Genomic DNA, 23,244 nt, shown 5'->3' on the forward strand with positions numbered 1-23,244 from the left:
CGTAATTTAGTATAACCTCCTTTACGATAACAGATTTCCTAATATAAAACGCAACTAAAACATGAGTGCTAATAATGTAAACACGACTTAATCCGTAATGTTGGTAATTCTTCACAAATGAAATCTGAGCAGATTAGGTTCATTTGTATGGTGGATTAACCTCCATCCGCACCATATAATCCGCATCTGAATAATTTCTTTCTGTTTCAGAGTGGATCAAATAGTTGTAAACCGTTGAGATAATTTTTTCCGTACTGGGATCAAATATTTACACACCTTATAATAACCCCGTCAGTCTGCCACGACACTGACAGATTCAGGGCTGGACCGCCTTCATAAGCATCCTATGGTATTTTGTTCCAAGATGGCGGTGGCGAGCATGGAAAACGACGCGATAGTAAGTAACAAATATTATTGAAACGATACAATGTTTTAGATTTCATTTTTGCGCATCATTGTATAATTGTGTAATGTACCCATTGCTGTTAACAAAAACTCTGTTTTAACAAGACGTGCAAAATCCATCACAGGAAAGCACTTGTTCATCTTTCACATACCATCAGTTAAACACATTAATAATGTTCTTGTTCAAAGGCATTGCATATGTTGAAAAATGAAAATACTTTTTTCAAAGAATTGCTCTGATATAATTGGTAAACATATCGCGCTGTGATTTATCTGCAAAGATGCAGTGAAGGCGTGCCGTTGTATTGTTAAAATCTGCATCTGCGTGATGTGTATTTTAAACTTGTAGATCTTGACCCCCATCTTTCTTTCTATGTAAGAATACCGAAGATGATCATCACCTTAATAATTCATTCGGAGATGCTGGTCTCATCTCCCCAGATAAAGAAGACATCTCTCGTATTCTGGTAGAGTAGATGTTTAAAACAATCATTTTTAGCTGGTACTGTAGGCTCTTGGGTGATTGATTTGTTTGTGTATGTTTTGTTTTGTTTTTATTTTATATTCCAGACGGTTCCTTTCAGAGGACGGATCAGAGGTGGAATGAGGCCTGGGAAGAAAATCATTATTATGGGCATCATAGATCCAGAGCCAGACAGGTATGATTGCATTGGTTTGGATTAGTTATATACTATTAAAACATGAATGAATTATTATAGTTATGGATGTTCACATTCTGACAGTTGTTAACAGTAAACATATCAAACGCTGTGGCTCAAAACCTTGTATATAAAGAAAAGTAGACATAAGGATACAGAAGTTTACTAACTAACTGGTTTCTATTTATTTAGTATTTTGCTATAACCCCCTTCACACAGTGCTTTGATCTCAGAAAATTGCCTTCTGTGTGAACGCAAACATGTCCTGAAATTGATTCTGGGATCACTTCCATAATGGGGACCTAATAACATTCCCGCAACGTTTTCGGAATCCCGTGTGTACAAAAGGCAGGAACAATGCAGAAAGGGTTTAAACACAAGTGCTTTCAATATCATCCTCGTCTTTTAACAAAAAATAACAAACCGATTTGCACTGCTCATATGGAAAGTAAACTTTCTTTGTATCAATTTTCTGGTTCTATGAGTTTTGTCAAGTTAGTCAAGGTCGGTGCTGATCAGCTGCTCAGTTGCGTTGTGTGCATGACTGAAGGTTGTTGTCCATCAGCGCCACCTATCTTACAGGCATGAAATAGCTAAAAGCGAGCAATTATTTTATTTTTGGTATGAAGGCACGATTCAACGGCTATTCACTTTGCTTTATTTGCATTACGGTCAATATGAAACGACCGGTATGTTGTTAAATAGTCCAGACGGAGTACAGCATGTGACACCACAGGACATGTACATTTTTTTGTGCTAAAATCAACTATTCAATAGCCACTCAAATAGTTGAAAAAAAACATTTTAAAAAACCTTATAAAGTCAAAGGAAATGAACAGTAAACAGTCAAATATTTGAGAGTTAACATTTAATCATCTGTGTTTACGGTTTGTTTTCTGCTCAGCTTTGACATCAGCTTAACTTGCGGCCACAATGATGAGAAAGATGAAGGGGAGCTCACTGATGTGGCCCTTAAACTCACTGCACGATTTACAGAACGGCAGTTCCTGAGGAACGCACAGATTTCTGGGAAATGGAGTGAGGAGGAGGCACCCATATCTTATTTCCCCTTCATCCCGGATCAGCCGTTCAGGGTAAAATGCAGAAACCTACCTTATTGCTTGTACCTACCTTATTGCTTATGGCATGTGTTTGTACAGTTAATCTCTGGGTGATTTGGCAAAAAGGTAAAGAAACTTGTTTCAGTCCAATGAATGCATTAAGGGGGAGACATAATCTAAAAAAATCCAGAAATCACAATATATGATTTTTTTTAACTATTTATTTGTATGATACAGCTGCAAATAAGTATTTGAACACCTCTCTATCAGCTAGAATTCTGACCCTCAAAGACCCGTTAGTCTGCCTTTAAAATGTCCACCTCCACGCCATTTATTATCCTAAATAAGATGCATCTGTTTGAGGTCGTTAGCTCCATAAAGACACCTGTCCACCCCATACAATCAGAAAGAATCCGACTACTAACATGGCCCAGACCACAGAGCTGTTACTAGAGACAAATTGTACACCTCCACAAGGCTGGAAAGGGCTACGGGGAAATTGCCAAGTCGCTCAGTGAAAAAAGGTCCACTGTTGGAGCAATCATTAGAAAATGGAAGAAGCTAAACATGACTGTCAATCTCCCTCGAACTGGGGCTCCATGCAAGATCTCACCTTGTGGGGTCTCAATGATCCTAAGAAAGGTGAGAAATAAGCCTCCTACACGGAAATAAGGTGAGAAATAAGCCTCCTACACGGAAGGAGCTGGTCAATGACCTGAAAAGAGCTGGGACCATCATTTTTAAGGTTACTGTTGGTAATGCGTCATGGTTTAAAATCATGCATGGCACGGAAGGTTCCCCTGCTTAAACCAGCACATGTCCAGGACCGTCTTAAGTTTGCCAATGACCATTTATATGATCCAGAGGAGTCATGGGAGAAAGTCATGTGGTCAGATGAGACCAAAATAGAACTTTTTGGTCATAATTCCACTAAAAGTGTTTGGAGGAAAAAGAATGATGAGTACCATCCCAAGAACTCCATCCCTACTGTGAAGTATGGGGGTGGTAGCATTATGCTTTGGGGGTGTTTTTTTGCACATGGGACAGGGCGACTGCACTGTATTAAAGGGATACTTCACCGATTTAGCATTCAGCTTTGTATCTGTAGAAACCCGGCAGTATTACTGAATGACCATGTTTCCCTCCCTCATTTCCCCCTGAGAGGAGAGATATCTGCATTTTGGTTCTGCAAAAAAGTCCTCCGATGATGTAATATGACGATTTTTGCATCATCGGAGGACTTTTTTGCAGAACCAAAATGCAGATATCTCTCCTCTCAGGGGGAAATGATGGAGGGAAACATGGTCATTCAGTAATACTGCCGGGTTTCTACAGATACAAAGCTGAATGCTAAATCGGTGAAGTATCCCTTTAAGAAGAGGATGACCGGGGCCATGTATTGCGAGATTTTGGGGAGCAACCCCCTTCCCTCAGTTAGAGCATTGAAGATGGGTCAAGGCTGGGTCTTCCAACATGACAATGACCTGAAGCACACAGACAGGATAACCAAAGAGTGGCTCTGTAAGAAGCATATCAAGGTTCTGGGGTGGCCTGTATGATACCTCCAAGTTGTCCTAGACACGAAGCTGCACTTCTCGTCCGGTGTGTGACCCCCTTTAGGCTAGACTGAACGTTAAAGATCTCAGCACCTCAATATCCTCCTCACTTACAGGGAACATTTTTCAGGTTTCAGACACGGTCCAGGACAGGAGTGGGTACATATAAAATATAGGTATTTTACATTTATTTTCATTCATTCATAATAGTAAATTACATGGTTACTTTGTAGGACAGAGAAGAGAGGTAGTGATGCAAATGTGGCTAAAGCAAACCAAATATGGGTCAGATCATTACCAGATCAATTCACAACTGTTTCAGATAAGCAGTCATGCAAAGTCAGACAAGTACTTCCTTTCAGCATGCTATTCACAATGAATCTAAGTGACTGACAAAGGATTCTTTTGATTTGATCTCATTTCACTCCTTTATATTCCCCTCCCCTTTTGTCCATTTATGCAGATTGAGATCCATTGTGAGCACCAGCGTTTTAGGATCTTTGTGGATGGACACCAGCTGTTTGACTTTTATCACAAAGTTAAGTCTTTGTCTGCCATTAATATGATCCGGATAGATGGGAGTCTTCAGATCACTAAGCTGGGCTGAAAAACACCTGAAAGAACTTCAGTCAGGTGACCACGCCCACCTGTGCATTTGCCACATCAATGAAGGCCTCCCAGCTTCATCTGCATTATGCTTATGTGTCTTTTTATAACAGGTTGGTGAATGGTTGCAATTTCAGATGTGTACCCCTTCTTGAGTGTTTTATATATCTGTCCAGTAGATTATTAAATGTTTAGTTTGGATATTTTTCAGGGATTGCACAATTTGATATGCACACTGTGGCAGTACCATGCGCCACTTGGATTTTGCTGCTCTGAATAGATGCTGCCAATGTGTGCATGCTGATAGTTTAGCAGTGTAGTTTCAAACGTTTTCCAAGACTCAGGAAATCTGATATAGTTGGTCTACTTTACTCATTTAAGACAAATTTGTTTGTGTAAATTAAAATAGTTTGGGTACTAGAACTTTACAGCCCATATAGTATACAGTTTGGTGTTTCACATATTTATTTATAATATTGAGTGGAAGATATTATTTTATCCCCAGTAGTGTAGCAGAACGTACTGTTAAGTAGTTTACCTTTTCATCCTATATCTGTTCATTGCAACCATTCATGTATGATGATGTGTTGAGGATTATTTGACTTGAGGTTAAAGTCATCTTTAGAAAGGATGAACTTAAATTTCATCCAATTATTCTCAACAGTATTTCAGCGCAAATATAAAATCCTTAGCTACCAAACCAACAAATGATTGTTTTATAGTGGACGAGTGATTTATCGAAAATGGCTCCTTTTAAAGTTTACACTTGATCTGAAGCACCAAGTAAAAGTCAAAGGAACACAAGTAACTGGGCTAAATAGTTTTTGAATGTACAATAATCCACTTATAGGCACCTTAATAGCTTATATGTGGGTGTAAAGTGAATGTCTTAAAAAAAGGCATATTATTCCCTCCAGCTCCTTTATTTATAACACTCACTCCTCGTGTCGCTCTTCTTAATATAAACATGCAGCCAAGGCTTAGCATATTTCATGTATTATGTCGTCATTTCTGGCCCTTGGCCCACTAAGGAACCTTTATACACTATGCCATATACACAGTACCCACAATGCTCTCTGCTGTCAGATCTGTACAAACAATAACCTACAGCATAACGGTACCAATGTTATTGTTAAATGAACACAATGATGTTGATATGATGTGCTCGTTGCACTGTAGATCAGTATTATGTTCAGTTTCAAAACTTAATGCTTCACACCGCCAGTGATTTTTTTCACTTGTAATTTTAAATGAGGTTGCCCTACACTGTAAAAAAATCCTTGTTGCACTTTTGTCGCTGCACACTCCCACTTCATGTCGGCAACGGTCACTATTGCTTGTCACCAGAAGCCGCCACGTTTTCATTGGAGTGAATCAGATCTCGTCGCTCTGCCGTTGGTAGTCGCTGGCGGTGTGCACACAGCTTTACACTTGAACTCGCTTCTTTTGTTTTGGAAGACATAAAACACTTCCTGTAAAAACTGAAGTGTAAGAAAAGTGAAGAATAATTGCGAATCTTTTGTCGAATATGAGTATTTATTAAATGCAATAGATAACTAATAAAGCTTCTCACATTTTTGAGAAAAACATGATTAACTAACTTAAAGTAGACCAATTTCATCCCATTTACAGAATTTATTTGCTGAAGACATTTCAAATCTGGCTGTTCGAACCAGTAAGGTACTTAACAGTGTTACTATTTCAATTTCATTTTGTCTGAAACTGTTTTAATGTTGCTGACAATTTTTGGTTGTCATTTCGTTTCCTGATCAGTGTGTATGTGAGGATACCTAAAAGGTGTTACACCTGGACAATTTTGAAAGGGGAGGGAGTACTACAAATGTAGTATGTAGCCCAGGAGATGCATTGCATTTTGTCGCAATGTGCATGCGTCGCACATCTTTTTACACGTACAAGTAATGTGAACTACACGTTCGTGTACATGTAAATAACAGACTATGCTCTGGGCTTGCTTTGCCCTTGGAGCTACAGTAAAGTAAATTGCATTTCTCCCTATGATCCTAATAATTGTGCAGATTACAGATACTAATTCTAATGCTTCCATTTTTGGTGCTGTTTATTGTCTTGTATCTCAAAATAAATTGCTACATTTCTCAGACTGGTTCAGATTTACAGTATGAGGATTCAAAATGAATGTTATGGGTCTTAATAGTAAACTACAGAAGTTTTCGAAACTTTGGATGTACATATACTACTAATCTCTTTGTATGCCTCGTTTGTTTTTGTTTTTCATGTTTTTTGCAATAATGTTTCAGCACTAAGATGAGTGCTTGTTTATGTAATGATTGTTCACTAGATTCCAGTACATCAAAACTATAGTTCATTTCATAGCTTGGTATATTGTTTGTTTATTAAAGGAACAGTATGTAGGATTGTGGCCAAAACTGGTACTGCAATCACAAAACTTGTGGCTAAAACTGGTACTGCAATCACACAACTGGTGGCCAATACACAAAATGACAACATAAACATCAGTTGAGGGCTGCAACTCCACTTTTTAAATGACAATATCCTGGCCTGACCACTGTTGTCAGTGATATAAGTATTTGAAATGAACATGATTTCCTAATGTCTAGTGACATATCAGGGCAATTTTATGATTAATTTATATACATTTCTTACATACTGTTCCTTTAAGTCAGACGTTTGCAGCTTAATATGTTTTTAATATTATTTGAGAACAATTTCAAAAGCTTATGTATTTATAAAGGTGCCCATTAGTTAGAGCTAGTGTGTGGTGTTGGATAATTGTAATTGTACATTATTTTATGGGTTAAATCAAGACATGCAGAGTAGCTTTCAGGGCTTGGTTTTGGGCAGAAATCTGCCTATTGAAATATGGCTTTGGTGTTTAGGGACTAATTCACATCGATCCAACAAACACCAACCAAAACCAACAAACTTTTTAAATGAGAATGTTGGTGTTGGTTGCAGTTTGTTGGATTATTGTAAATTCTCATTGTTTTACACCAACAGAGTTAAAGTTTATATAGCACTTTTAAGTTACATGAAATCCTTGTAATGTAAGGCACCTGTGCTTTGCAGATGTTAAAATAATTCATCAATTGCCAAGTTGGTACATACCTGCGCTGCAGAATCCCATGTGAATATGCTGCAGTAGGATACACATAAAGAGAAAAAACTGGCTTAAAAAGCATTTGGGTGAATATCTGAAACGAAACGTATGTTTTTGTCTGCAAAGGATTAATAGCCTGCTATTGGGACATTCATTGTCATCTGGATATACTGTTTGAAGTTGGTTTGCAAACGCTTTGTTTTTGTTTAATAGTAAATGTTTAGTTATTCAATACATTTTGTAACTTTCATGGGTATTAATTTTCTAACTGATTTATTGACCAATAAATCAAACCTTACACACTTTGAAGTCCTTTGATGTTCATTTATTAAATGTTGTCTATGTAGCCAATAGAGGTCGCTAAGCGGACGAATTCAACACTGTTGCCAGATATTTGAATTCTTTGACAGGCGAATCAAGATCGCTAAAATTATTTAAAATACGACAAAACAAAATTAAGCTAGAGCAACTAAAAAAAGATAATTCATAGTTTTTGGTTATTCTTATAGTAATTAGGCTATGCATCTCTAGTTATGCCAAGCTCTGGAATAGGCTATTTTATTTGATAAAAATCAAAATATGAAATTATAAATGTGAGTTGGGGACTTTTAAATGATGTTGACAATGGGGGAACTACGTGATAAAGGTTGGGATCCACTAGCATTGACTCGGACACTACTTAAGTATTTTTACTTAAAAGTAAAATTTTAATTATTTGTATTATATCAGTGTTTTTCTTTGGAAAACATACATTCCAAAGCATATTATCCACTACATTTTATAATTTCAAGTTTTTGGTTTATATTTAATATTAAAGTTCATTAAACATCTAGTATTTATTTTACTTAAGTAAAAAGAACTTTTGTACTTTTACTGAAGAAAAGTAAAAGTACAAAATATTTTGTACTTGGGTATTAAATAAATTTTAATATGCAATATAAAATGAATACACAGTATGATTCTATGAATGTAGCAAAGATTTTTTAGTAAAGTAATTTTTTCCCAAACACTCTGATAAAGAACAGATGCTTGGAACATTTACTTAAAATACTCAAGTAGTGTCCGCCTCTGCATTGGCTTGTTAGTCTATAATGTGTGGGTTAGAAAATGTACTCACATCTTTGAGAAATGGTGACGTGACATATTTCTACAAAGTGGGTAAAAAGTGTGATGACCTAGTTTATAGCGATGCGAATGTAAAACCCTATTAAACTATGAGTGTCGTTTTCTTCTGGCAAAATATCTGGCATCCCAAACTGGCTGTTGCGTCATCAACGCGAGCCAACTAGCACCAGAGCTGCACAGTGGCTGTTTCTCAATATGCGTTCTTCAGCGATCTTGCGTCCTCGTGTCCTCGCTCTACGTCATCATTAACGGTCGAAGTTCATTCCAATTCTCAAGAACGCAAGGACAGAGGACGCATGAAAATACCCGGATGTGTTCTTGATATCGAGGATGCATCGAGTGCAGACTTGCTGAAATCGCTTTACGCCCCAGAAGTCATTGCGTCAAAACTTCCGAGTTCGTTCTTCCAAGGTCGCCTGGCAAGACCGATCTCCACGAGGACGCAAGTCCGTTCTTTGCGTTCTTGGAATTGAGAAACAGCCAGTGACGCGAACGTTACTGTTGTCCGAGATCACTCACGATGGCACTGCTTTGCAGATCCACTGGGTTACTTTTCAAACATACTAAATTTGTGTCATCTGCTTTAGCGGCGACAAGGCAGTGCAGTTCAGGTAATAAGAACTGTTTCCAGTTAAAACATTGCGTCTTTGTCAATGTCACTTTCGTGCTTTTAAGCTAGGTTGGAAACTTGCGTCATTTGTATGCGCTGCTATTGTGCAGCCAAATATTTAGTTCTGGTGCACAGTTTACACTTGACCAGCTTATTTACAAATAATGGCACGCAGAATGCGCGTTGTTTACGTGCACAGGCAGTTAACATGCTAATCGTTTCAACACCTAGGATGTAAATTAACAACATATTAAAAAAAAAGGTTTTAAGGCTGAACGTGGTGGAAATGACCAAAATGTGCCAAAAATCCTTTTTTTTAAATGATTGCAAATTACTCACTGTGGATTTGCAATGCAACTTTTTAATCATTAAAAGTATTGGACTTTAAAATGATCCCACAGCTATTGTGTGTCAGGTTCACCCTCATCTCGTTTGCAGGTGGCCAGTATCAGTACATACTGGTTGACAAAAAAGGTGAAAAGAAGAATGTTGGTTTCATCCAGTTGAACAGACCGAAGGCCTTGAATGCCCTCTGTGATGGTCTCATGCTGGAGGTGGGCAAAGCCCTTGATACATTTGAAGCTGACGGTGAAGTGGGAGCTATTGTCATCACAGGGAGCGAGAAAGCCTTTGCAGGTTTGAACCTATCAAAAAAAAAAAAACGTTTTACGGATAGATAAATTCTCTTTTGCCTGATTACTTTATGCTTTATTGACATTTTGGTTTTATTAGCTGGAGCTGATATTAAAGAGATGCAGAACAGAACATTTCAAGAGTGCTATGGTGGTAACTTTCTGGCTCATTGGAACAGAGTATCAACAGTCAAAAAACCTGTTATTGCTGCAGTAAATGGATTTGCGGTAAGTATGAAATGTATTTGCCACAATTGAAAAGTGTGCTTCAGTTATTACTATGTTTATTTACTATAGATGTTCTGTGTGATTTAGCTTGGTGGAGGATGTGAATTTGCAATGATGTGTGATATAATCTATGCTGGAGAGAAGGCACAGTTTGGACAACCAGAAATCTTGTTGGGGACCATCCCTGGTAATTTAAACCAATAGTCTTTATATTCTGTGCATTGATTGTTGCAGCATAATTTTGATGGCAAAGCTTTATAACACAACACACCATGTACATTTCTTTTACTCCAGGTGCAGGTGGCACTCAGAGGCTTACGAGAGCAGTAGGTAAATCTCTTGCGATGGAGATGGTACTGACAGGAGACCGAATCTCAGCTCAGGATGCAAAACAGTCTGGTTTGTTTTTTACATTACTTTTTCTTTGTCACATGTGCAGTGCTTTTTCTGTAGTTCACATTATTTATATGCGTACTATCAAAGGTCTGGTAAGTAAAGTATTCCCAGTGGACCAGTTGGTTTCAGAAGCTATCAGATGTGGAGAAAAAATAGCTGGGAATTCCAAACTTGTTTCAGCCATGGCAAAGGAAGCTGTTAATGCAGGTAGGAGTTTATTTATCTCACCAAATATGCAAGATACTTGATAATTGTTAAAACTTAAACTTGAGCAGATTTAATTTTCTGTAAACTTTTTGTAAACTATGCAACAGTTTATATAACAGTTCTTGTCAAATGAATGGCATTAGCTTTTAAAATAATGTATGAATGGTGTATTCTTCAAAAAGTTATATAATTAATTCAAGTTTTCATTGAGACTGACAATTTAATTTATATTTGGCTTACAGCATTTGAACTGACCTTAGCTGAAGGCAGTCGGCTTGAGAAACGATTATTCCATGCAACCTTTGCCACGGTGTGCCATATTTATATTTTTAATTTATGTGTTAATATAAATTTTTAAGAATGAGAATTAATTCTTGACCTTGTTTTGCCTTAACTTTCAGGAGGACAGAAAAGAAGGCATGACTGCCTTTGTTGAGAAGAGAAAGGCTACTTTCCAGGACAACTAGAATTCCTGTGGAAAATATGGTTGTTTTAAATACTGATATGTAGTTGTCATCAAATGCTGATATTAAAATGCTCTACTTTGCCTTAAGGCCACCATTTTATATTGAGTGTTTGTGAAAAACACATTAAAGATCAAAGGTTTGCTTAAATTGTATATTTAAATACCTGTGGTTTAGTGGGCTCACATTTAACTTTTACAGATAGGTTAACATTCTGTATGCATCACCGTTAATTACATATATCATGAATTCTGATTTATACCCCTGTAAAGTCTTCCTATGTAATTGCCACTTTTTGTGACATGTCTTTGGCATAGATGCTTGTATTAAATGAATTCTCTGTAAAGACAAAATCCTTGTTTATGATGAAATTGTCTTCCCAAACTATTTTCACTTTATATTCAGTTACACATTCTATGCGCTAGGTGGTGCTGTAGTTGTATTTTTAGACCCACTTGTAAAGTATATTCATATTGGAGATTAAGGAGGAGTTTTCGCTGTATAGCATTTTCTGTAGCGGAACCGTTTTTAATGATGGTCATTATTTTTAAAATGATAAATATTGCTGTTGTTACATTTTAAACTAATTGCATGTACAGAACTGTATAGGCTTTAAAGGTTAACGACAGCCAGGTCTCGGTTAGCCTACTAAATGCCTAAATATTTTCTTGAATATATGTTAGGTTTCGTGATGTTAATTTACTAATAGAGGACAGAATTAGTTATCTATATATAAAAATGTTATAATTACGAATTTAACCAAAACTTTGCCAAAAACAGGTGTTCATCACAGACCTTTACAGTGACAGATTGAAATGTGTACCGCGTCATGTTCAATGTTTTGTCGTTGGTTAATTTTTGATGATTTATTAAAATATAAAAAATAATTAGCCATATAAAAATTGTTTTTGTGTATAAAACACTTTTCGATTGTTGCTTTTAAAAAATATACTTTTTTTTTAACCAAGCCTCACAAACCTCTTTGATCAATAACTGTAAAGTGTCTAATTACTTACACCAATTGTCCAGGTTAAAGATCACCAGAGAACCTACAGGGCACTTTTACGCATTAACACTGACTGGGTTTTATAAGAAATACAACGTGCAGAAAAAACACTGCAAATGTAATTGTGAGACGAGCCTATTCATCTCCAATGCACATCAACTTTCTCGCTTAAAAATCTCTGCGTTTTTTTCGCACGGCATCCTTCCAAACACTCAAAAGTCCATAGCCTAATTGATTTTAATTTTCATTCAATATTCCCTCAGAGTCCAGCTTTCTTCTCAGCCCTTGGAACAAAACTTTTAATAGAGGAGAAAAAAATCTCTCCACACACCGCAATAGCACAAAGGTCTCCTTAAAAGACAGCAAAATAGAGGTTTCACTTTGAAGTCTATCCCCTGCTAACGAAAGGTCAAAATAATAAATGTAGACCGAATTGAGGCGCTCAGCGCGGACAAAAGAGGCAAAACGTTACATTTTGGCAGAGGCAGCTCCTCATAGCGTGATAAACTCATTTAAAAAAGCAGAACCAAAGAGGAGCAGCATGGTTCCTCAGTAAAAGAAAAGAGCTTTGAACTGATCAGACAGTCTTGGCTCCTCAGAATGTCTTTTCTTCCATCAGTCTTCCATCTTTACACTTTCACTCTACATTTCGCAGCTGCAAAGCCTCCACACACCTCTTTTCGAGCAAATTTCCCTGAATTACAACCACAGCACCAGAAGTTTTACTTACTTCATCTGTAACAGCTGCACATCTACTTCAGGTCTCGCAAAATTTTGTTTCCCAACTTCTGTTTTCGAATAATAATTTAAAAACATCAGCATTTGCTTTCTAATCATCATTAAGTTTACAGGTTTGATTAGACAGAAATAAAATGTTCTTGATATAGCATCATATTATGGAAATGTATTATAAACTGTCATCCTACATTGAAGAACATATTGTAAAATTTCACAAGGATTCAAAGATTTAAAAATATGAAAGTGATATCTCCGTAATACTGCAGTTGAAAATTTCACTTGAATATTTGATTATCATTTTCACTTTTACAGCACAATATAGGCTATATTTCTGGTTCACGTGGTGCATGTTAAAGTTTGCATTAGGCTGTATAATGTAACATATTCCTCAAGTTACGAGGATAATGCATAAGAATAAAAAAAGAAATGGTTGTAAAAACACCTGTGCTATATTTTTAAAGTTGTTTATTATAACAATATGGGTTTAACACACAGAATATTTAAGGTTATTAGTTTATAGGTTTGAATCAGTCTGATTTATTGTATTGTAATGTATGATTTTGTAGGAATTTTACAACAGTTTAAAACAGTAGGCTAAATATATGACATTAGGCTTTGGATTAAACACACGTATATGCAAAAGTATCGAATAAAATCTTTCCCTCATTCTGAAACAAACTGTGAAATTAGACATGCGTCATTCCCGTCATTAATAAAAAAAAAAAAAAAAAAAAAAAAATACACACTGAATAAACGCTTGCGAAGAGCAACGCAGATTACGTATACGAAACTCACTTTCCGCAAAAAACGTAGCTCTCATTGAGTCTAGCCAATAGAAGAACGTTTAAGGGTCACGTGACTCCCTACACATTCGCACGCGTTTTTGCTGTCACTGCTTTGCAATGGTTATACTGAAAGGAATCCCATCAATACTGACACCTGAATTATTGTATGCTTTGGCGCGTATGGGTCATGGAGATGAACTGGGTAAGTCAAGTTCACCAAGTCATAGCGTCCGTTTTAACAACGGCAAACCAAAACTGGAATCTTAACGCTGGTGTGTCGCAAACGCACTCTCTGGATTAATTTTATACGATCTGTTTGGATAAATATAAAATGCCAGTGGTTTATGGGTTAAATACGGGTTTAAAACAAACTGATAAATCCTGTGTTTTTAATAAATCCTGAGTCAGTAAATGAGGAAGTGATCTTGCTGTAGCAGCTTTCCTTGTTTACCAAGGCATTTGCGATTTTGTTTTGATCTTCACAATGTCATTCAAAACACTGGAGACTGTGTCATATTTCTATATATTTTAGGCATGTCTTATCATCTCAATGCCCGCTGGCTGAACTTGAAACCCCCAAATTGAAACAAATCTGCCCCGCGCTCCGTTTTTGTTAAGGATCTGTTAAAAATGAGACATCAATGCAGCCACATTATAAGAAATAAAAGCTATGTATGGGATGTGATGTATATATTTTTATTTCCAGTTCTTGCTGACGCAAATTTTCCAACCGCATCTATTTGTAAATGTGGTCCAGCGGAGATAAGAGCCGATGGTACGTGTAACGTTACAAAAACTTATATACTACCATTATAAAATTGTGAAACATCTAATTATTTCTACAACTAATCTTTTGCATCAAATATAAGAGTGTTTGAATTAAATTTCCTGTTAATTAGTTTGATTTCACAAATTTTTGAAATAATGTCATGGTATTTTTGTAATTAAAACTAAAATATTTTAAACCAGATAACATATTTGTTGTATGCATTAAAAAGATCCGCCAAAATTAATGTCTATTTTTGTCGTTTACATCATTGACCTATTTATAATGAAGTTATTTTTCTTTAAGGTGTAGGTATACCAGAACTTTTGAAGTCAATACTAAAGCTTTTTCCTCTTGATACATATGATGATCCGGTAGGTGTCAACATTTCTTATCTTTCATTTCTTAAACACTTTAACTAAAACCACAAAAGTAGTCTGTTCAATTTCTTTCATGTTGATTGTATAATGATAAAAGGTTGTGTCTGTCACTGAACATTTGTTAGGCATTTGTCATGGACCTTGTGCAGAGTGACAAATTAAAGGGTCTGAAAGTGCCTGTATGGGACCAGTACTCTGAGCTTCTGAAACAAGCAGGATCAGATGTAAGCTCTTATATTAAAGGTCTTAACTCATATCGTGAAAACTATTTAGCTCTCAACTCAATTTTCCTAGTAATAATGCAATGCAAATAATTTTTCAAATATGCAACATCAATATTTTAAAAAGTTTTCAAATTAGTTGGGATGGATTATAAATTTACCTGATTTTGCTTACAGGTTATTATTTTACTTATTCATCTAATATCACTGTTATTATAGCTGTAATTATTACCAAGACAGCCAGTACTGCTAGTTAAAATGTAACATGTTTTTCTTTTTAGGCTAGTTTAAAGTTAGTTGAGCGGTTTGCTTTTTATGAGCGAGCCAAAAATGCATTCGCTGTAGTGGCAACCGGGGAGCATTTTATTTCTCTCTGTTATGTTAAAATTTTAAATAGATATTGTAAAAATAATACCCATAATTTTCCTCTGACAGGGAGACTGCACTATATGGGAATCTCATCATTAAGAAAGGTGTAATTCCGCCTGATGAACAATGCTAAAAGAATAACTGATTTCATTTTTAGTGAGTTATTACATCAAAAATTATAAAAAATACAATATTTTTATGAAATATTGTATATAGTATTATATAAAAGTGTATTAAATTGTTGTACTATTATATATGGAATAAATCTATTTTGTAGTACAACTATTACAAACCATTACAGTCAGCAAATTTTTATGCTTTCCAGTTAGAAGGTTAGAAATAATGGGTCAAGCATACAATTTCATTTTGTTTTCTTTTATTCTGTCTGTTTACTCTAGCTGAATTGAGCTCTGTAAATGTTTTCCTTTTTGGAATATTTCTACAAAAAATGCTTTTGTAAAAATTTTCTGATTTACATAAATGAAAACGAATAAAGAACATTTTCAGAAAGTTGACAAATCAGTCTTTTTATTTATTTTAATATGATTTCATTTAAACAATGCATTTTATTTATTTAAATCAGATCTAATGAGTACATTTAAAGACTTACTAACTATGGTTAATTTAGAGCTAATGAACATACATACTTTAAATTTCTTTATTATTCTTAATTCTATATCTAAACATTTAATTTAGGTTTGAAACAGTAGACACCATTTAGCTAATTTATAATGGAACAACCAACAATGCAGTCCCTTAGACATTTCTTAGACATTTTCATTATGCTTACTGATGATAAACACCATCCAGGTCTATTTCTGGTTCTGTGTGCACTTTTTTATGGTGAATAGGGTACATATTCAGTGGAGCATGCTGGTCAGGCTGTTGTCCTCTGAGATCTGGATGGTACAGATGATCTTTGTCCTCTTCAGGGCTTAGGTACATGGGCCTGACATTATCTCTGTTTCCTTGAGCATCCTTTTCCACTCCCATTGATTGTTCATCACCAATTATGTCAAACACGCCATGGTACAGATCATCCCTGTCCTCTTCTGGTTTATCATACGACCGTACCTGATCATGTGGCTGAGGGAAAGATCCAGACTGTTTGGAGTCAGCCGGAAGTTTTAATTCGAAAGGGTGGTAGATGGCATCTTTATCCTCCTCAGGTCTGTTGTATTTCTGTCGTACTTCATCTTTTACACTTTTCCATATCGACATGCTGGGATCAATGACATAATCTGTATTATCCATGTCCTCTAGTGGCTCCACCTCCTTCATTCCCAGCATAATCTTTCCGTTAAAATAATCAGATCTACAAAGGACGTTTTATAATGAAATGTAAAAACCGAAATATGCAATCCTCTTTAGTTTATAGTTTATATTTAAACTTTATTTCTATTTAGCTCCTGTATAATGTGCAGTTGATAGGACAACAAGGTATACTCACTCCATAGTGTCTTGAATGGCTTTTCCCAACACTTTATCCTGTAAAGGCAACAATGTTTAGAGCATAAATCCCATTAAAAAAACAAGAAAATGAATCTAGGTATCTTAGTGGACCTAGATGTTTTACAGGTTTACCTTAACAACAAAGTTAGGAATGACAAATTAATATTCTTTAAATATCATGTTAGATTCACCTGATTCAAAATGGTAAACAAGGATTATGCACAGATCTTGTAACAGTACTGATTAAAAGTGAGTATAGTCATATTTTTAGTCAAATAAATATTACTCTGTAAATCATATGTATATTGAAGCTATACATACTCTGGGCCTGTATGGCTTGGCTGAGCTGCCGAACAGCAGAACTGATAGGCAGATTAAAACAGAAAACCTTTAGTGTGGGAAGGAAAATCGTGTTTAAACCCGTTTGCTAACAATAGAATTATTATTAATAAATATAGAAACCAACTTTATAAAAATACAGAGAAAATATTAAATCTCAAAGCCCAGAAGAACTGACCTGATCATAGTTGTTCTTTATACTGTATATCACAATGAATTGTGAACATGTTTTTCAAGCCAAACATTTTTACCTGTAATAAAACGATCAAAGTTCAACTACAGCTGACTTTGGACCTTAACTATATGCTAATAACATTATCTGTTTCCTACATACTGTATAATAAGTATTTTATTATTACTATTTAAATTAAATAAACACTATTATTCAAAAAGCTCACACAAAGATTACACAATAGTTTAAAATGTGCCATCTACACTTTATGCCACAGACATTATAATCTTTTATTATGATATGGTACAGCTTCTTTATCATAACCTTTCAAATTGCTGGTGAAATTAAACAATTATCTATCTATCTTAAGTGTTATACAACATTTTACGTAATTCAAGACACAGAGGGCCTGAAAAGACCTGCGGTCTCATTTATTCACAAATGTTTAAACTGGCTACTATAGTTATCACAGACTGCAGACAAAAGTTACAGTTAATTGTGTTTGGCGTACTGTTTTTACACCAAACAAATACCCAGGTTTATGGGCGTAATTAGATTTTGAAGGGACAGAGAGACGTCCGACAAATATAGTTGAGGGTAAAATGCTGTAGAGTCAGGTTTAGGTTACGGATTAAAGATTAAAGGTTAGTCTTAGACTTCTGGATATTGCCAGGGCTCCAACCACCCAAGGTGGTCTTTTCTCAGGCATCATATATAAACATAAGCCTGTAGTCACCGGGTTACATGGCGTGTCTCATCTAGACACAGAGTCTCTAAACAAGAGCTGCAATTACAAACTATAAACCAAAAGATCACACAAGGTCATCTGATCGGTTGATGGTCTCTTGAAAAACAGACATGGTCAAAGAAATGATGTCTGCAGTGATTTTTATAATATTGATGAACTTATGTTTAAAGTATTATAGTAGTTCTATAGAGAAGAGAAATACTATCAGAAAGGAAGATAATGTCCTGTGTTTGTAACCTAAATTGCATGCAGATGATTTGCTAATTGCTTAAAGAATAACAAAACAAAGAAAGCTAAGACCACAACTCAATGCGAATGTTATTGTTGTGATAAGCAGTATAACAGATCATGACCAAGTTTGATTTCAGTTTACGTTTTGGGATATGGTGATAAGTTTGAAGTTTATTTAATCACTTTTGCACACAATTCCTCAAAACCATTTATTGCCACAATGCAACCAATAAATCACAGTAGGCTACACATGAAAACGTATACCATCACTACAAATGAGCATCAAGACATCAAATCAAGTTGATTCATTATTGGAGAATTGCTGCGTGATAAGCTGCACAGCATTGTGTTTGGAAATTCCCTTTTGTAATTTTGTTTGCTAGCCCATGGTGACTAACAGCACCCACATCTCAAAATCTGTGTAGCAGCCATCTCTTACTGTGTGGTATGAGACTGTGGGCAGACGTCGCTCTGTGATCTAAAGCGTTTGGCCTCATTATTGAGCTTTGTTTAAGAAAATTATTAAGAAGAAAACAATGATTATTCATGGTGTGAGTGTAGACAACCTGAGTCAGTGTCACCTGGCAGACTCGGGAACACTAGAAGTGTATGGCACCAGAGCTTCTCACATGAGGAATTTGTTCAAGTCATTATTGTCAGTTTATTAACAAAGGCTGCAAGGCATCTTTGTTTAAAAACATTTTTCCTTTCTCACCACTGTGACTCTTGCATACATGTAATTAGACAGGTTGTGATTTTAATGCATGCTGAAGCCTGCGGGCCAGTGCAGCTCTTTGATGCTTGTTTCACAGCTTCCATGAGCTACAAGCACATCTGTCTGGTTAATAAATACAAACAATGGCAATTATGGAGCTGTATAGTGATGTCTTATGTTCTATGTATGTGTTGGATCTAGTTTAATGTGTTAATATTTCGACCATGAGAGCATTCTGTTAAATATCATATTTGGTTATTTGATCACTTTTATAAGCTATAGACTGCAATGAAATTATTATATATTTCAAATAATCATCCACACATAAAAACAAATAAACAAACAAACCATCGCACTGACCTAGAGAAGTAATGTTTAGGGTGTCATTTTTAAGCTGAAATGAACAAAGCACATACATAGTTAGTACAAAGTACTGTAGTAAACAAATGTTGCTTTGTTGTTTTAAACACAACTGATGGGAATACAAAACAGTCCTATGGTTTGATTTCCTGCTTGGTGGAACAACCACATTTGTGTGAAGGCTGAGTTGAGACTGTCTAAACTCCATACAATCATTTTTGCCATCAATATCCAATAGCACTCTTTCTTTGGGATACTTTTATCTGGAATTTTAAATGATTTGGTGCCAATGCTGTGTCCTTTGTTTATCTTTAAAGTTTATGAAGATTATTATTTTAGGGCTATGGGAGTTATCACATACCTTAATGCTTATATAAAAGAAAAACAATATATAGTCGCTTATAGTTCTCATCTGTTTCTCAGAATTGTTTTATTTTATGATCACCATACTGCAGTGAGCTACTAAAAATCTCATTTCCTAAAGCGATTTACTCTCTTCAGATAATTTCCATGTGTTGTTTTTGGTTAAATGTTTATTTTCATTAAACGTTGTTGCAATTGGTTTTCTTCTCTGTGAAGTCAAAACAAAGTCACTTTATGTTCTCGGTATTGTGTCATGAATTGTTCTGATTATTATGACGATCATAGTTTTATTTCTTTTCAAAGTTTTTGATTAGTTTGACGGTGCTTAAGAAGAAAGTCATTTTACAATAAGATTGCATTTGTTAACATTAGGTAATGCCTTAGCCAACATGAGCTAACAATGAACAATACGTCTACAGCATTCATTAAGTTGATGTTAATTTCAGTATTTACAAATACATTTTTAAAATCAACAGTTGCAACTGTTAACATTAGTTAATACACAATGAACTAACATGAACAATTGTATTGGCATTCACTAACATTAACAAAGAAAAAAAAATGCTGAAATTGCTCATTGTTAGCTATTCTGTAGAAATTACAGTGTTACTTGCAGCTGGTTGCCAGTAACTTACTGTAGATTTAAATGTATGTTATTTACTGGCAACATTTTGTTAAAAGTTAAATGAACATTAAACATTAACAAGTCTTTGTAAAACTCAAATAACAGCATCAAGCAAAGCATTCTGGGAAATAAAATCTGAAGCAAAAAACAGAAAAAGGTTGATGATGATGATTTCTGGTTTCCAGATTGCTTTGCATAAGGCTGTTATTGCATAGTTTTATTCTGTAAAGATAAACCCGTGTTAATATTTATTTATCTTTAAACAAACTCTAAATAACATAAATTTAAATCTACAGTAAGTTACTGGCAACCAAACAGATTTTTTACAGTCATGCATTTACTAATGTTAACAAACCAACAGTAAAATGTTACCAAAATAAGTGAAGCAAAGTAAATCTTGTATTCTTGGCCTTATAAGGCCTCAGCCTATGTTGTATGTAAAAAATGTCTGTAGAAATTACAGTATTACTGGGTACTACTGGCAACTAGCTGCCAGTAAGTAACTGTAGATTTTACATTTATGTTATTTACTGGCAACAGTTTGTTCAAAGTTAAATGAACATGAAACATTAGTCTTTATCTTCTACAGTAAGTTACTGGCAACCAGCTGCAAAATTACAGCACATTTTTTACAGTCTATATACATATATCTTATTTCACAACATTTAAAGCAAAATGTTAAATGACAATTTGTCATTGTCATTTTAGATAAAAGCGTCTTCTAAATACATTTAATTAATGTTATTTTTCTTTACCAATAATTAACAGTTTGTCTATTTTACTTTAATTTTATAATATTGTTTCATAAAGTTTTTGAATAATGGCAGTCAACTTAAAGGTACACTGTACATTTTTTGGTAGAAATTACAGTATTACTGGCAGCTGGTTGCCAGTAACTTACTGTAGATTTAAATTATGTTATTTTTCTGGCAACAGTTTGTTCAAATTTAAATGAACATTAAATATTACCAAGTCTTTATCTTTACAGAATAAAACTAAAACAACAGCCTCATGCAAAGGGAAAAAATAGAAAAAGATTGATGAGTATTTGTGGTTCACAGAATGCTTTGCATGAGGCTGTTATTTTATAGTTTTATTCTGTAAAGATAAAGACTTGGTAATGTTTAATGTTCATTTCACTTTGAACAAACTGTTGCCAGTAAATAAAATAAATTTAACTACAGTAAGTTACTGGCAACCAGCTGCACAAATTACAGCAAATTTTTTACAGTGATAGTTCACCGAAAAATTAAAATTCTGTCATCATTTACATACCCTCAAGTTGATCCAACCCAGTTAAATTACTTTAAAACATGTTAATAACCAAATATATCAGGGGCACCATTTACTTCTATACTATTTTTTATTCCTACTATGGAAGTCAATGGTGCCCCAGATCTGCTTGCTTACAAACATTCTTAAAAATATTAAAAATATAAATATATTATAAATATATTTATAAAATATAAATATAAATCTTTTAAAGTTTGGACCAATTTAGTAATGACAGAATTTTAATTATTGGTGAACTATCCCGTTAGGAATGCTTAAATAAAAGAAACTCAGGAACCCAGGAAAAATAACTGTGTGCACATGGGCATCAATAGCCATGTCTGGCTCTGTCAGTAATTTGTTCGGGTCTGTTGATGAACAGCCACACCTAACCTAGCTGGCTTTAATGAAATTGACACTGCTGTGCTTTTTCTCTCCATCAAGCACGCAGTTGCTGAGTGACGGACTGTAGAAGCTAATTGCCCACGGCATGGAACTAAATTAAGTGCAAATTTAATTTAATTTATCCTTGTGAAGTGTGGAAAAAATACCTGGAAACAATGAAGAAGGCTTCACTTTTCATGTTGTATACGTTAATGCAGGTTCACACACATGAAAGTTACTAAGCACTACTGAACAATATATACAGATTAGTTAAAATGTGAAACTATAGGGCAGGACAACTAGGGTGTCAACCTTAAAATGAACTGTGTGTAGTTAGAAATCTCACCACCATGTAGTCAGTTCTGCTCATAAATAAAAACACCATCACAAGATAATTATTAAAACGTATGAATTACCTACAGCTGGAAATCACATTAACGTTCGTGTAAGTTACTTGCAAAAACACAGATGACTCTGAAAAGTTGAAATGTTTTTAAATCAATGCGGTGCGGACGCGCCGGAAAAAACAAGCAGATAGCATGAGTCGGGGACCACCGGCGGTGCTCTGGCGGCAGTAAACGTCATAAGGGCGTAATCGCAAACAGGTCTGCCGCTTTTGCATAAATTAAGCAGTCGGTCCGCCGGCTGCATGCTGGCGGCATCTCGAAACAAATGAGAGTGACGTATTCGGCGGCAAAAGTTTCATCCCCGCCAGCGGAACGCACCTATAGCCGACAGCTTGGGGCTGGCGGCATAAAGAAGCCATGCGGATATTTTTTGCTATCATGCGTCGCTTCGCCTATATTTGAAATAACGAACTTGAGCGCGCAAAAGACGCGATATGAATCACCCCTTAAAATGTCTTAAAACATTGACATACGCACTTTATTTTTAAGGTAACGCGGCAGATAACCGCTGCTCCGTATCTCTCTCACACACCTCTATGTTAACGTTAAGTTATATTTTGAAATGAATTTACGTCTGCCCTAATCCACGACACCATGACCTGGTTTCACTGAAACCGGGCATATAAATTAAGTTAATTTTTATATCTGAGATAATAACGGCCATAATGTTCGTATAAGCCACAGTTTAAGTTACCTCATAACTTTACTCCCCAGTGGATAACGTTACCGCAGAAAGATGCTGTGTAGGAAGAAAAAGAGAGAAAGCTGTTAGCTTAGCACTAAGAAAAGCTCAAGTTAACAAATAATGTTTTATTTTTAATAAAGCTCCTAAAAGGTCTCACAGTAACACTACCAACATCTGCTC

At 35.3% G+C, this 23,244-nt stretch overlaps 4 protein-coding genes across 4 annotated transcripts; 3 read left to right on the plus strand and 1 right to left on the minus strand.

Moving 5' to 3' along the window:
* The first annotated feature begins 219 nt into the window (after nucleotides 1-219).
* On the plus strand, nucleotides 220-7,689 carry lgalslb (lectin, galactoside-binding-like b). Its single transcript, XM_055170017.2, has 5 exons — nucleotides 220-397; nucleotides 786-872; nucleotides 976-1,064; nucleotides 1,969-2,158; nucleotides 4,145-7,689. The coding sequence occupies exons 1-5, from the start codon at nucleotides 347-349 to the stop codon at nucleotides 4,286-4,288; spliced, it is 561 nt and encodes a 186-aa protein (XP_055025992.1). The 5' UTR covers nucleotides 220-346; the 3' UTR covers nucleotides 4,289-7,689.
* A 1,274-nt stretch (nucleotides 7,690-8,963) lies between these two features.
* Nucleotides 8,964-11,135, plus strand: echs1 (enoyl CoA hydratase, short chain, 1, mitochondrial). Its single transcript, XM_055171050.2, has 8 exons — nucleotides 8,964-9,120; nucleotides 9,558-9,755; nucleotides 9,852-9,979; nucleotides 10,067-10,166; nucleotides 10,274-10,378; nucleotides 10,463-10,582; nucleotides 10,825-10,892; nucleotides 10,984-11,135. The coding sequence occupies exons 1-8, from the start codon at nucleotides 9,030-9,032 to the stop codon at nucleotides 11,047-11,049; spliced, it is 876 nt and encodes a 291-aa protein (XP_055027025.1). The 5' UTR covers nucleotides 8,964-9,029; the 3' UTR covers nucleotides 11,050-11,135.
* A 2,484-nt stretch (nucleotides 11,136-13,619) lies between these two features.
* fuom (fucose mutarotase) lies at nucleotides 13,620-15,830 on the plus strand. Its single transcript, XM_073873236.1, has 6 exons — nucleotides 13,620-13,777; nucleotides 14,282-14,350; nucleotides 14,648-14,715; nucleotides 14,847-14,945; nucleotides 15,224-15,296; nucleotides 15,377-15,830. Exons 1-6 carry the CDS (start codon nucleotides 13,693-13,695, stop codon nucleotides 15,442-15,444), a joined length of 462 nt encoding a protein of 153 aa, XP_073729337.1. The 5' UTR covers nucleotides 13,620-13,692; the 3' UTR covers nucleotides 15,445-15,830.
* On the minus strand, nucleotides 15,812-17,363 carry LOC129416320 (uncharacterized). Its single transcript, XM_055170616.2, has 4 exons — nucleotides 17,281-17,363; nucleotides 17,085-17,151; nucleotides 16,762-16,799; nucleotides 15,812-16,626 (listed from the first exon to the last, which is right to left on the minus strand). The coding sequence occupies exons 1-4, from the start codon at nucleotides 17,286-17,288 to the stop codon at nucleotides 16,098-16,100; spliced, it is 642 nt and encodes a 213-aa protein (XP_055026591.2). The 5' UTR covers nucleotides 17,289-17,363; the 3' UTR covers nucleotides 15,812-16,097.
* Between the last annotated feature and the right edge of the window lie 5,881 nt (nucleotides 17,364-23,244).

This window comes from Misgurnus anguillicaudatus, chromosome 11 (assembly GCF_027580225.2).
Source record: "Misgurnus anguillicaudatus chromosome 11, ASM2758022v2, whole genome shotgun sequence".
NCBI lineage: Eukaryota > Metazoa > Chordata > Actinopteri > Cypriniformes > Cobitidae > Misgurnus > Misgurnus anguillicaudatus.

Bases quoted from the DNA above. Each gene is read 5' to 3' on its own strand.
- lgalslb (XM_055170017.2), top strand. From the start codon at position 347: ATGGTATTTTGTTCCAAGATGGCGGTGGCGAGCATGGAAAACGACGCG. The intron at 873-975 runs GTAGAGTAGATG...TTTATATTCCAG, and splicing joins AAGACATCTCTCGTATTCTG to ACGGTTCCTTTCAGAGGACG. The intron at 1,065-1,968 runs GTATGATTGCAT...TTTTCTGCTCAG, and splicing joins ATAGATCCAGAGCCAGACAG to CTTTGACATCAGCTTAACTT.
- echs1 (XM_055171050.2), top strand. From the start codon at position 9,030: ATGGCACTGCTTTGCAGATCCACTGGGTTACTTTTCAAACATACTAAA. The intron at 10,167-10,273 runs GTAATTTAAACC...CTTTTACTCCAG, and splicing joins CTTGTTGGGGACCATCCCTG to GTGCAGGTGGCACTCAGAGG. The intron at 10,379-10,462 runs GTTTGTTTTTTA...GTACTATCAAAG, and splicing joins TCAGGATGCAAAACAGTCTG to GTCTGGTAAGTAAAGTATTC.
- fuom (XM_073873236.1), top strand. From the start codon at position 13,693: ATGGTTATACTGAAAGGAATCCCATCAATACTGACACCTGAATTATTG. The intron at 13,778-14,281 runs GTAAGTCAAGTT...TTTTATTTCCAG, and splicing joins GGGTCATGGAGATGAACTGG to TTCTTGCTGACGCAAATTTT. The intron at 15,297-15,376 runs GGGAGCATTTTA...TTTCCTCTGACA, and splicing joins ATTCGCTGTAGTGGCAACCG to GGGAGACTGCACTATATGGG.
- LOC129416320 (XM_055170616.2), bottom strand. The intron at 16,800-17,084 runs GTATGTATAGCT...TTGCCTTTACAG, and splicing joins CCAAGCCATACAGGCCCAGA to GATAAAGTGTTGGGAAAAGC. The intron at 16,627-16,761 runs GTGAGTATACCT...CGTCCTTTGTAG, and splicing joins GCCATTCAAGACACTATGGA to ATCTGATTATTTTAACGGAA.